This window comes from Cryptomeria japonica, chromosome 7 (genome assembly GCF_030272615.1).
Source record: "Cryptomeria japonica chromosome 7, Sugi_1.0, whole genome shotgun sequence".
Classification (NCBI taxonomy): Eukaryota; Viridiplantae; Streptophyta; class Pinopsida; order Cupressales; family Cupressaceae; genus Cryptomeria; species Cryptomeria japonica.
The window spans coordinates 226,725,435-226,739,916 of NC_081411.1; the positions used below are offsets into that span (position 1 = coordinate 226,725,435).

General features: G+C 33.6%; 1 protein-coding gene across 1 annotated transcript; it reads left to right on the forward strand.

The window, feature by feature from the left end:
* Window positions 1-8,891: 8,891 nt before the first annotated feature.
* Window positions 8,892-10,441, forward strand: LOC131028327 (uncharacterized). The gene is made up of 4 exons (XM_057958582.2): window positions 8,892-9,045; window positions 9,147-9,284; window positions 9,407-9,979; window positions 10,110-10,441. The coding sequence occupies exons 1-4, from the start codon at window positions 8,968-8,970 to the stop codon at window positions 10,266-10,268; spliced, it is 948 nt and encodes a 315-aa protein (XP_057814565.2). The 5' UTR covers window positions 8,892-8,967; the 3' UTR covers window positions 10,269-10,441.
* The last annotated feature ends 4,041 nt before the right edge of the window (window positions 10,442-14,482 follow it).

Consider the following 14,482-nt stretch of genomic DNA (forward strand, 5'->3'; position numbering starts at 1 on the left):
TTCAAATGGTTTAAGGTTCACGTTTAGTAGTCATTGTTGTTGCTCATTCTCGGTGTTGTTGTGTGTTGCTCACTCACTATTATATTTCTTAAATGAACTTGAACCGTTGAACTATTTGTGAAATGGTTCAAGGTTCATGAGTTCATTTCAAAAGTAAATCTAAGGTTTTTTGGATGAAAATGAAAGTGGCGCGACAAGAAGGAATATTCCCTTTCAACAATTTAAAATTCTAAATATGGAAAGTAATCATGAGTGCATCGGATTACTTGTGTAGAAGTGATGGATAATTAAGAAGGTGTCAGATTTTGGTCATTTCACCATTACTTCACATGCTTGGGTAAATCATGATGAAGTGTGTGTGGCTTTATAGATATTTTCCCGTATGATTGAGAGAAATGTATCAATTTATTTCCATAGTTGAGAAGGTTGCAGCTGCCATACTTGAGCAAATTGGAGGTTCCGAAGGTAAAACCAGCTCTGATTCCCTAAAGAATTTCCAATTTTCATGGTGGTAACAAGTAAGTTCAGACAATTCTTCCTAAGTTGTGTTTCTTTAAGTTCTAAAGATTTATCATTATAGAAAGAAAAATCTCTAAATTGTTGGAGTAGGATTCTGCCTTGTTTTAGAATTTCTTGGTTAGAAGTATAGATAGGCAGTATGAGGCTGATACTGCCGAATCTTGGTCAGACCTTGTGTCTAGTGAGTATTTTACCAGAGCTAAAAGACACCTCCTTGGTTCATGTTGATTTAGGGGATTTCCTAGAAAGAGCCAAGAACCCTCAAACTGGTTTATTAATGGAGAAAATAGTGAAAAGCGGTCTTGTGGAAGCTGTTGCATCCCCACTTGCCACACCGTGTCTAGATTTAGTGATGGCTTGCATGAACCGATATGACACAGAGAAAAAATGCATCGGAACTAGTAATGGTGAGCTGTTGGTCAATATCAACAGAGAAACAGTAATGGCAACAATGGAAATTCCACACAAGGATGAATATGAGGATTGTACTATTTGGAATTCGTATGCCTACTTCTTGGAAAAGAAGAATAAGTACATGAGTGTGGTAGATAGGAATTGACTCCTAAAGGTTCAAAAATGAGGGTCACGGCTGCCAAAACCCCTGACTAGAGAGCATTTCATCACAAAAGTGTGAGATATTGTGATACTTCTAAACAGGGTCAAGGGAAAACTCACATTCTTTCTATTGGGAAGATTGGATGTACTTTTTCATCCAACTAGTGTTATCTAGTGATAGGCATCTTGATTGATCTCAGGTAATTGTAGAGAGACTTCATGAAGGGTTGAGTAATTTTGTGGGAATGATAGGCTTTTATATGTCTTCTTATCTTTTATACATACTAGCTTGTATAAGGTATTTTCTTGGTCTGCTTAATGAACCTTGGATAGATGGGATGAGGGTGTATAATTTTTATCCTCTATTACAACAGCAGAGACATGTTGAGCAGATTGATAGATGGAATGGAGTCTTCATGGGAAGACTTGTTTCTGAGCTTCAGGGGAATGTAAACAAGAGGATGTCTGCTAAAGAAATGGAATTCATGAGAATATATGGTAGCTTATTTATTCAATTTCCCAGGTTTACTTATCTATAGGTAGGCGATTTTGAGGGCCAACCATTCAAGCTGTGTAGGTATGCTTTTGATAGTTATGTTCTTATAAAGGTAAGCAAGCAGCTAGCCTACATTGATAAAAGATTAGGAACAAAGGGCAAGTCTGGAGCTGTATTCCCTATTGAACTCTGATACTATAGCTGCAAATCAATATCAGATGCCCTGAACCTGGAACTAGAATTCAAAAGGATGAACCTATAGCCATATGTGGCAAGGCAAAAGTTTGACAGTAGGGGTTATGTAATGGAAAACCTAAATGTAGATAGTCATTTTTGTCATGAACCTCAGTTAGAGGATTACTGGGAGAACTACAGTGATGAGTATGAGGTAAGGAAGAGACTGTGGTCTAGGTTCACTTTGCAGCAAATAACTACCATGAGGCTTCCAATTAATATATCCGGAGTATCAGAGGATACAGGGGAGGGTATTATAGATCTTGAGTTTGACACAGAGATTCAATAAAAACCGATTCCAGAAATTGATTGGAACAAGGAGGATGATAGTATTCAAACTAAAACCTTCAACATTGTGAGGAGAACAAAAAGATGGTTGAGAAACCAAAAGTTTAAGGAGGGACCTCACATGTCCTCGCATGAACTAAAAATTGATTCACACATTGTGACTCAATCTCCTATTTCTTCCACTAACAAAATTGCTAATGTTGCAAGTGTTTCAAGACCCATTGTTGAGAAGATTTAACCTAGGAGATCAAAGAGGTCACCATCCGGTGTCACAGTTGCTCGAGTAACTTGGTCTAGGAGTAAGAAGAAGAGTAAGGAGCCCATATCAAAATAGATTGTTGTAGACCCAGACCTTAGTGAAGAGGTTGAAGAGACAATGGATGCACAAAATCTAGATGAACCTGAAATGCAGGAAATGGACACGAGCAAAGAAGAAGAAAGCCAACAGGATCCCATGAACACCATGGTCATTATCACTTCACCAGACGTACAAACAACTCCACCACCGAAGGAACTTGAAAATGCACCAAGATGGCTGAAAGCTGCTGTTGGGAAGAAACAGAGTGTGGTGCCGATTACAATCCCAATGGAGGACATGGTTAGCAGATGTTTGGGAAAGGCATCAAAGCCAAAGAAACTCAAAACACAGGCAATGCTTGATGTAGATGAAGCAACAAGACACTAGATGGCCGAAATAGCCAAACCAATTCCAGGAAAAAGATGCAAACAAAGCTATTGAGGAGGATTATACAGTTGAGAAGATAGATCTGGGAGTTGCTTCACATGATGTGGATGTTAGACATTTGGAATCATCCACGAAGAGGATAATTTCAAGAACGTGGAAGTATGAAAAAGACACAAGAGAATTGAAACAATCTATTACTCTGATGGCTGAGTATATCAATGCCATCCACAATCCAAACCCCCAACCTTTGTCACAGATACCGATATCATTCGACCCTAAATCTTTGGCCAACCAGAAAATGCTAGACCAAGTTCAAAGGAACAGGGTAGTTATAGAAATGTTCAATAAATGGTTGGACCTGATAATACAACAGGGATGAGATTATATCATTAATCTGGGAAAAGTTTATAAAGATGCAGAAACAATGAGCAAGGAGCTAGAACTGGAAATAATGTCTTGGGAGAAGGAAAGGGTCAAATGGGTAGCACTCCTTGCACAAATGAATGACGTACAGAAATATGGGGTGATGAAATTCTTGGCTGAAAAATCGATAGAGAACTTGGATGATAAAGTATTGTATGTGTCAAGGAAGAATGTGGAGTGGCACAACTTGATCATCAAGCAAGGTCACAAAGAATCCACCAAATTGCTCAGAGAAATGACAGACTTGATCGATACGATGCAGAAGGACCTCAAATGCATTGATATCCAGCTCATTAAGGATGGCACCAAGACAATTGAAGAAGTTGTGGACATGACCAAGGTCTTTCAGGAGAGGATTTAGTTCATTCAAATGATGAAATCTTTGACCACAGATGACTTCTCAAAAGTGGCAATAATTGAATCGATGCTCATAGTTTTTTCTGACCATTTGGAGGTTCACAAGGAAAAAGTAGCACAGGTAAATATGGACAGAGGTGTGGAAGTAGAGAATCCAACACATCGGTCATCCTGAATTTCTCAGCGGTGCACCTCAAATGGTTTGGTTCTGCGGCAAAGCAGAACAGATCCGTAACCTCCTCTGCCACAGTGGAAGCATAGTTAATCCGAAGATGAAGTGTCAACCTCCTAGTGGCTGTTGTTTCAATTTTCTTTCTTGTTGTTTTAAGTGGTTTCTTTCACTTTCATCAAAAGTAAATATAATTTTATTATGTAAAAACTATGAGCCTGGTGGCTATTTAAGCTAAAAAGCTTGTCTTTGTAAGGGTTTCGAAAACTGTGATTTTTAGGAGCAACAGATAATATTTTGGTTCGCATATGAATTGTTTGAAAATACAATAGCTGATTATCAATGAAATGCTATGTTATGCAATCTTTGAATCTATGTGTTTAAAGATTCGTAATATTTCTGTAGACACCTAAAATTGTCTTGTCTAATTAAATAAATATTTTTATTTATTTAATTACTTTAGCCTAATTCTTCTACTAATTAAATAAATCTTTATTTATTTAATTAATTAATTTATCCTCTTCTAGCCTTATTTCTCATTTAAATAAATACTTTTATTTATTTAATTGATCTCACTTCTTCTATTAATTAAAAGAATCTTTATTTATTTAATTAATTCATTAATCTTTTCTACCTATGACACATGTCATTCATCTCTTAATTCCTACACTACCTACCCTCTCATTATTTTCTTATTTCCTCTACCTACCCTCTAATCTTAGCCGACCATTTATCTTTTACACCTCTTAATCTTATCTCTCCATTTCTTATAGTGTCTTCTATATAAGGAGATGCTTCCTTCATTATCAATGAATTCTAATAAGCTAATCATTGTATTCAACTAATCATCTAATCACCCTGACTACTCTAGCATTCAGACTTTCATATGCGATCAAGCCTACTTGCAACCGCATTTTCATTCTTTGTTGAGCTCTTGTGCACACATAAAATCTGAGAGCAAATATATCAAGCAAGATCAATGGAGATAGGAAGAATGGAGATCCAAACCCTATTGAACATGTGATGGTATAATCTTTGTGATTTTATTTGATTTCCATTATCTTAGGTAATCTTCATATGTTATGGTGTATCTTTGTTGTTGTTAGGCTAGGGTTTTGTGGTTGAATCCATTTAGTCTTTCAATATTGTTATTCCACTTTCACCATAAATAGTTTGGCACGCTCGGTGGGACATGGATTTTTGTTAGATCTATGTTTTTTTTTTGTAGGTTTTTCTAACCCTATATTGCTATTTTGTAAAACAATTTGGAGAATAACCTTGTGCAGCTAGGGTTTTGGACACAAAATCAAGATCTTGGAGAGATTTGATCTGATCTCACAAATGACTTTGAATTTTTGTATCAAATTGTTTTTTTAGCTCAAGAACATTATCAGAGGGGCTTAGTAAAAATTTCAGATTTTTTGGAGCATATTTGAATTTTCTATGAATTTTTTATGCATTTTCATAAAAAATTAATTCTAAGAGAAAATGAATGAAGTTTTTGGATTTTATTACATTTTTGGAAATTTCTCAGAATTATACATAGGATATGTTCTTTTTTATTTTAAATTTGATGCAAAATCATTCCTAAAAAATCAGTTCTTTGAAAATTAGGGTTTTGCATTATTTTACTCATATCTCACAAACGGCCTGGATTTTTTGTAAAATTTTTTTTAGGCTAGTTTGGAAGACCATCATGAGTGTCCAATAAAAATTTCAGACTTTTTGGATCAATTTTGCATTTTATATGAATTTTTTATGATTTTTCATAAAAGAATTAATTTTTGGAGCAAATTAGCAAATTTTTTGGATTTTCTTATGTTTCTAGAAATTTCTTGAAATTTTATAGGAGGTCTTTTTTTTATGATGAATCAGATCTTTGAATTGGTCAAAAAAATGCATTGTTGAAGGCCCCTATTTCACAAAGTCTTTTGGATCTAAAATTTACCTAACTTGTGTGCTTGCAAGAGGGGTATTATTGCAAAACTACTAAGAAATATTTGTTACAGAATTTTGGCAAGGTTTTTGATCTTTATTGTGTGCCTTATTTTCATATATTATCAAACACTTCAATTGGTGCACTAAAATTGAACCAGTGTCTTTTGTGTCTTGGGCAATAGGCTATTTTTGTTTAAGCTCTAGAGGGCCTGTCTCCTCATGTGGTCATTAAGACTACTAGTGAGGAGAGAACGACCCAAGTGGTAGCGAGGAAAATCCATCCTCTTCAGAACCATTATAAACAATTGTATCCATGGTGAAAGCCATGCGTAATGTGTGCTAATTAGTTTATACCAACACTATGTCTCCCCATAAACCCATTTGATCAAATTTATTTGATCAGTTGTAGGGTGTAACCCCTACCAGCTAGGAGCCATTTGTATTTACAGAGCTAAAAGTGCCGCATGTATGGCCACATAAGCGGATGCCCTTACTAGCACCTTTTTGTTTTAGAAATCCAAAATCCTTCTATTTGTTGGGTCAGAAGGTTGGACCTCTGGAGCAACCCACACACATACAGTTCTTAGTAGAGATAAAAAGTTCACCATGGGGAGTTATCGTGGGGACTGATACTTGGCTGCCCTGGAGAAGTGAGTGCCGAGGGTGGAGCCAGTGGGGTCAAGCATCTAAGTATCTGCTCTGAATAGTGTAGCCTCAAGGGAAACCCCATGTGGGATCAACAACTATTAACCTGGCCAGCCATACGAATTGTGTTTGTCTTCTTTTGAACATTCAAACATTCAAGATCAAATATAAAAACATTGTGTCTTTTGTTTCTTCAAGTGTATGCCAAATAGTTTTACATCAAACAAAACACTTTCTTTTGAGTCATTTTGAGTCTAAACACTTGCAAACATTGAGTCCTCATCAACATTGTGTCATCTTGTCATGAAAAATAGTCAAAAATTTCAGATTTGGTCGCAACAAACAACTTCACAAATTGGAAAAATTTACAGTCCAACAAACACGAGCAATCAGTTTCAGCATTCTTGAACTTCTTAGGTTATCTCTCGGGGTTTTCATATAGCATTCAACCTATTTCTAGGTCTCACAAAGTCCATCATTTCTTTACACCTTGCATTACATTCACATTTGTCTAAACTTGAATCAAAAGGTCACTTGCTTGTCCTCATCTTGCTTTGTCAACACACTACATACAATAGTTCCCACATCAAGGTCTATCACCTTTGGGTCCATTTAGTCTTTCAATATTGTTATTTCACTTTCACCATAAACACTTTCTTGAGAAAGTTATTATGGGTATGATATAATTCTGTGATCAGTTATCTTTGTATTTTTCTTCAGTTTATGGTTATCATTAGTTGTTAGAAGACTCGCATGTATTGATTTGCTTGATCTCCCTTGCCCTATGAGGCATGAGAGAGTATCAATCATCCATCGGTATTGTTGAGCCTCTATTGTGTTTTGAATTCATACAGTGAGCATGTTTGTAAATCAAAGTTTGTGAACTCTCTTTAAATATTCTTTCATAAAATTTTCTATGTTTACAATTTTGAAGGCATTTATTTGTGTTGATGAATAAATGTTGAAGCCTTTCAATGCTTTTTGGTAAAAATTATTAGCATATCATTTGTATAGTAAATTCATGGCAAATCATATGAGGAGTTGCCCTCTAATGCAGAGGTTGAATTTTATTAATTCATCCAACTGTTGGTAATTTGTCTCCTTTTATAAAGGGCGAAACAGAGTTATATTTTTGCTTAAGGAAGATAATTGTTAAGATTTCAAAAAGGGGCAAATCTGTTTACCAACAATAAGAAACACATACCTTGATATAAATTGAATTAAAACACCAAGTTTCTCTAAGAAAATTAAACACAAAAAGCTATATTTTTTATTCAATTCAAATGGATTAGATCATGTGGATAATTAAATTAATTTTATAATCATAATTCCACTTCATTAACACCGATTTCATCTCCCTATTGAATTATTCATACTTGGGAATTATATTATTCTCATCAATTATAAGGAATGGACCTTCATTGAATAAAAAGGCCTCATTTAACACATCCGGTACTAAATAATGCTAAGAGAAAAAAATGAAAATGTGACCCACAAGTAGTTCCCTTTTATAATGCTCTAGGCTAGAAGAGCTATTCATCGTGTAATTGGAATAATTAATCAAAGAATAAAGGATCAATGAATGCAAATATATTCTCTTTTTATATGAACCCTGAAGTGACTTGTATTAGAACAAGTAATTATTAATGACTTTATTAATATGACTATCATATTCTTCATCATAACAAAATGAGAGAAATCATGTATTGGATAATCAAAATAAGAACAATCACGTGTAACTAAATCCTATATTTAAGAGAACATTGAAATGACCATAAACAACAATACTTATGGATAAGATAATAAATTCTTGTGGGTTTAAAATCAATTAGAAAAATGATCTAATGAAAAAATAGTATGCAAGCTAAATCTTTATGCCTTAAATAAATAGAGAGATATAAAATAATAGTAAGTCTAATATGAAAATTAAAATACAATCATAATTATTCATTTGAATAATACTAATGACATATTTGGCCTTTACAAAAGAAAGGTAGGTCTTCATTTTAACAAAATATTACTCAAAAGATTACATATTTTGAATAATGTTGTCAAATTATAAGAAATTTTTTCTATCACATGATTGAATTTATTTTTCCATAACCTCTAAGTAGATACCTTATAATTTATTCTAGTAAAGATCACATGAATAATGATAATGATTATCATGAAGATAAGAACAATTATTTTTACCTTCAAATAAATTTTAGACATTTAACAAATCGTTTAACTACCATAATTTAAGAATGCTAAACTCCTATAAGTTGTCACCATGAAGATCAATTTGTATAGCTGCATGTGAGCCCCAATAATTTGTTCATACAGGTGTACATTTTAAACATGCTAGAATGATTCGCTATGTCTATTCATTTTTAGTTCATACAAAAAATTGCAATGTGGTCGCATTGTTGTGTCGGCAAAAACGTGCTAGATCTTCAGAATTACTCGTACATTAATAATTACTGCTTGTAAAATTAAATTTATTGAATTATTATTTTATTCATTAATTGCAGGTTGTCTCTTTCTTGCTCCATCTCCTGATTACTGACGTTGTTCTTAGCCGAACGCAGCATCGCCTCTATATAAACCTCATCGCTCCCTCAAAACTTTCCACATCGCAATTTCATTTTTTTGATTGCATTCAGCACAGAAAGAGTCATGGCTGCCTTACTGAAAAGCTTCGCCTCGATGTTCCTGCTTATCGGGGTGCTCAGTATTCTTACAGTGTCCGCTTGGGTAATATATAAAAATTTGATTTCTCCTCCCTTTTCTATCATAAGAGATGAGCATTTGGTCGAATCTCAATAAGCAAATGCGTTATTTGATTGTGTTTGCAGGGACAAGGTGATGAGGTGTTGTTTAGAGTTCACCAGCCTCTAGAAGAGGGAAGCGTCTTGAGGATTGCTGGAAACAGCAGTGAATTCAGAGATGGGACCATGATTCGGGACGGTGATGATGTTTGGACTCTCAAAATGGTACGTTTGTTTCTTTTCTGTAACATAGTAAGTTTATTCTCTTTCTTCATAGTGTACAATTTGAGTTCAGTTACAACTTTCTTATTATCCAACGTTTTCCTCCTCTTCATTTTTCATGGTAGACTCTGACCGGAGGAAAATCATATCAAGTGTGGCTAGAGGTCAACGACTGTACTTGTAACGCAGACAAACCCTACGCTTTTGCCTTGCCTAATCCAGCCTTTAATGTTACAAAAGATTTGACCGGCTACTTCCATTGTAATGACTGCTTACTGCCAACCCCAAGCCCACCTCCGCCCCCAAGCCCAAGCCCACCACCACCAAGCCCAAGTCCACCACCCCCATTTCCTCCACCACCAAGCCCTCCACCTCCAAGTCCAAGCACACCACCCCCAAGCCCTCCACCTCCAAGCCCAAGCCCACCACCTCCAAGCCCACCACCACCAAGCCCAAGTCCACCACCCCCATTTCCTCCACCACCAAGCCCTCCACCTCCACCCCCAAGCCCTCCACCTCCAAGCCCTAGCCCACCCCCACCAAGCCCAAGTGAATCACCGGTACTGTTTGTAGTTAACAATGAACTGGAAGATGGAGTGTATAGGGTTGTCGGAAACGCTCCTGTATTGGGCGATGGGGACCCTGTTAAAGCTCCTAATATGACATACGACTCCACTCACCTTTGGTCTCTCGAAGTGGTATGTTTATTTCTTTTCTGTAAAGGATTAAGTCTATTTTCTGTTTTCATAGTGCAGTAGCTGAGCTCACGTACAACTTTCTTCTTATTCACCATTTTTGTTTTCTCTTCCTTTGCATGTTTTGTTGTAGGATTTGACTCAAGGACAAACCTATGCAGTGAATCTATCGGTCAACCAGTGTCTTTGTACAGGTGGTCCCACTGTTTTTACCGTGCCACTAAGTGAACCTACTCCTCTTGAGGTCAAATTGAACAACTACGTTTGTTATCCTTGCCCAGCCTCAGTTTAGAGCAATTCGATGATTTTCAACACCATTCGCCGCGTCGTTGAGATGTTCTCTTATGTGAAGCGTGTTGTCTAAGTAAACAGTGTATCCCTCTATCGTCACCGTTATAAATAAGTGCTGTAATGTGCACCTTCGTGTGTTATGTCTCTATATGAATGGAAATATTATGCGTGTTATCTTTTGTTTTCTCATCAAGATTATCCATATGGTTCTAACCTTAATTTAATCTTATAATAATATTATAATATAATTATCATATATTAATAATATAAGAATTGTAATGTTTATCAATAAGAAAAAAATTTGTAATAAAATAAGACTATTCTATTTAACATGATATAAATAGTTAGTTTCATATATTAGTTTCATCTAATTTCATCCCTTCCTACTCATGCAATTGATATCATTGTTTAAAACAACCACATATAATCACACATTTTTTCATATAAAAATATTTTCAAAATTGAAGTCAATTGCAATATCTCTACTTAACTAGATGGTTCTTTGCTCTTAAATAACTAGTAGGTATTGGCTATAGCCTGCAATGACCAACATCAATGAAATAAAAAATTCTTCTGAAAAAAGAGGTAGAATATGAAAATAATACTAGGAATACAATATTACATTTTAATTTTATCATCAAAATTGAATGTGCTAGGACATAGAAATGCTACAGGTATTTTTATGATTATTCTTTAATTATTTTTTGCAAAAAGCGTTTTAAGTTTTCCTTTTTCTTTTATATTTTTTTTATATCCTTATAGGAGGTACAAAAATAAATTAATAAATATATTTCTTTTAGATTTTTAATAAATAATGTTTTATTATATACTTATTTTAATAGCGAATTGATATTAGGGTTCTTTTATCTTTGCTTAATTAAAAAATATTTTTTATATATTTTATTTTTGGTGTAAATTAATTATAAATTAATTCGTTTTATAAATTAAAGTATATAGCTTTCAGTGTTATTTTTTTATAAATATTTTAAAATTAATTTTTCTGATGAATTTGTATATTGCTCTCAAGTTTTCCTATAATATATTTTTTTATGTAGTTTGATTTAATGTTTCAAGAATTTTAATTTAAAATTTTACTTTTAGATAGAACTATAGAAAATTAATATTCAGTATTTTTTAAACTAGAGGAAAAAACATAATAAACAACAAAAATACAATATTTTTTAAAGAATTAAACCATACAATACAATGAGTATCATGATGATACAAGATAAGGATAAAATGAACATATAATATCATACAAGAGTCCTCATGGCCCCACATGTCATGCCCCCCCAGGGAACCTAGTAGGACAAAAACAAAAGTTCCAAAATATGCTACAACAATTTTTTAATTTTTTTTAATATAATATACATCTACCACTTCTCGAAAGTAAACATACTTAATGCCCTTATAGGTTCCCTTTAATGTTCATCAACATAATTGAAAGATATAACAACTTAACACATAACATAATGTTCATAAAATAAACATACAATGACCTTCTTAATTTTGAGCATGATATAATATTTCAGAACACATTAACTTTACTATCTATTTGATATGATACAAAGATTTTAGCATTTCATTTGAGACCAAAGTAAAAGTACATAACAATCCTATTTCCCATAATCCCATTCCCACTATAGAATGAATAACTATCCTTTTCATCATTTTCCCCTTGATTATTATTTACAACATCCATGCAACTAATACTTTTCATTTGATAACAACATATATAATAATGCAATTGTAGTTTCTATTAGTGCCTTCTACTCAATTTTCATAACAACACAATAAGACCATAAAGATATAGGATAGGAAGGGTAACATAACTTTTTTTAAAACATTGTTTCAAATACAAAGTAATCATCCCTTATCATAGTTCCTATAAACTACCCTCCCTTTTACAATGCTTTTCATAAAATTACATGTTTATTATAAGGCCATTCATGGCTTACAAATAATCTTTACAATATTTGAATGTACTATTTCAAAAGAAAGGTCTTCAACATCTTCAATCAAGGATCAAGAAGCATCATCAAAAGAGATCACGAACACACCTCAAAAAATATTTACCACCCAACCACGTGGAACCACAAAGGTCCACTCCCCCATGCTAGGAGATAAAACTAAGGTCCACGGAAGTACTAGGGCAATACTAAGGCCATGAGACATGTTTCCCCAAAACAATAAACAAGAACCACATATCACATAACAACATCAAATAACATCACAAGAGAGAGAGAACCAGAACACCTACTAGGTGGGTGTCATCATATAGCCTTAATGTCGGGATCCACCCTGCCTACCATGTACCACGATCCCCTCTCAAAAGGATCCACCTAGCCTGTAACAATGGTCGCGGTACTCCAACAGGCCTATATGGACTAAAATAATCATTTATCTTGTATTTGTGTGTTATATCCCAACCCAACCCAAGTTCATTTTTAAAAAAGGTTATCACTTGAATTAAACCCACTCATAGGATCTCCTAGAAACCACTTTGGGTCCTGGCAACCTATAGTGAGCCACCCACCTAGGGTATCTTGTTACCCTACTCAAAACATTTATCAAATAATAATAATAATAATTCATCTCACATAATAAGCATATAAGCTCAAGTACTCTCCCATGTCCTCCAAACCATAAGGATGAGTTTGACCCTTATCCCTAAGCCACAATGAAGCATGCATAACATATATAAAATATTTATTTTATTTTTATCATGAACACGTCACATACATGAATTAGAGTCTTTAAAATAGAGGTACCTACTATAGAAAGCACCCAAACCCCTAAGAAGGAAAAGAAACCCAAAGAACAACTCAAAAATTTATTAAAACTGAACCATGTTTCTTGTTGTTTAATAGATATTTATCTTGATAAATGGTTTGAGTGAAGACTAAAATATATTTGAGAAAATAGTATAATGATTTATATTTAATTTTATCCTCAACCAAAGACTATAATAAAAGTTTAAATAAATTTTCTTTAAACTATTTAAAACCCTCTTTGATAGAGTTGTGTAAAAGAGTATGTTCATAAATTCATTTTAAATCATTAAAAGATGAAATATTTTGGATTATTATAATATTTAGAGTTGTCTTTCATATACATTTATTTTATAATCATTTGGTTTTAGTTTGAGGAAGATATTTGATGCCCTAGTGACACAAACAATGAATTTTTTTGAGTTTTGATTGACAGAAAATTAGTCTCGGTACAGGGAACTTAACTTTCAAACTAATTGTTGGATTTTCCTAAATTTTGGATATGTTTTAGTACGCCTAGATTTCTACAGTTTCACTGAAGCGATTTGAACAATAGTATCTGTAATGAAAGTTATTAATAATAGAATCAGAACTATCAAAACTAGGACAATCATAATAATGGAAATCTTGTTTGTTGGGTTGATACTTGACACTTGAAGAATGGTTTGCTGGTTGAGATATTACATTTAATTATAGATGTATTTTTATAATTGAATCACTACAGATCATAAATAATTTTTATATATGAAAAAGATAAAACTAAAAATAAATACAAGACTCATTACTCCCCAACATGACACTCATTTTCTCCAAATTGAATTTCCCAACCAAAGCATATCCCTTACACAAACATGAAAAGAAGTAGAAGAAAGTATTTCTAGAATAATACTCAGATTTTTAAATTTAAATATTCATCTAAAATTTATTTAAATTATGCAAGCATAGCACAAGCAATTCACATGGATTCTTCCTAGAATGAGGCATACCTTGGGTCCTGCGGAGAAAATCATTGAGAAAGAACAAGCAAAAATTCAACCTCTTCCTATGCAAATCTCTCTTCCTGCTCCTAAACCTTTAAATTCCTTCTGATTTATCTTCCTAGAAAATACCAACTCCCTCCTCGAAAAATACAAAATTCAATAAATAATACCAACTTGTATAGTTGGAAAGGTTGTTTTACGGGAAGCAACCGTTCCAACCTCTATAGTTGGTATTATATATTAACACTAACTATAATAGTTTATTTAAAATTTAATAGATACCCCATTGAAATAAGTATACTAAATACTAGATAGCTAATAAAAATCTCAAATAACACATATAGCTCAGTGGTAACTATCAAGACTCATACAAGAGAAGTCATAGGTTCAAAACTCACTAACTAAGATAACATTATTTTAAACCTCGATCTTTTTATTTTATTCTTTTTTTTTAATTTTTTATT

Bases quoted from the DNA above. Each gene is read 5' to 3' on its own strand.
- LOC131028327 (XM_057958582.2), top strand. From the start codon at position 8,968: ATGGCTGCCTTACTGAAAAGCTTCGCCTCGATGTTCCTGCTTATCGGG. The intron at 9,046-9,146 runs GTAATATATAAA...TTGTGTTTGCAG, and splicing joins TTCTTACAGTGTCCGCTTGG to GGACAAGGTGATGAGGTGTT. The intron at 9,285-9,406 runs GTACGTTTGTTT...TTTTCATGGTAG, and splicing joins ATGTTTGGACTCTCAAAATG to ACTCTGACCGGAGGAAAATC.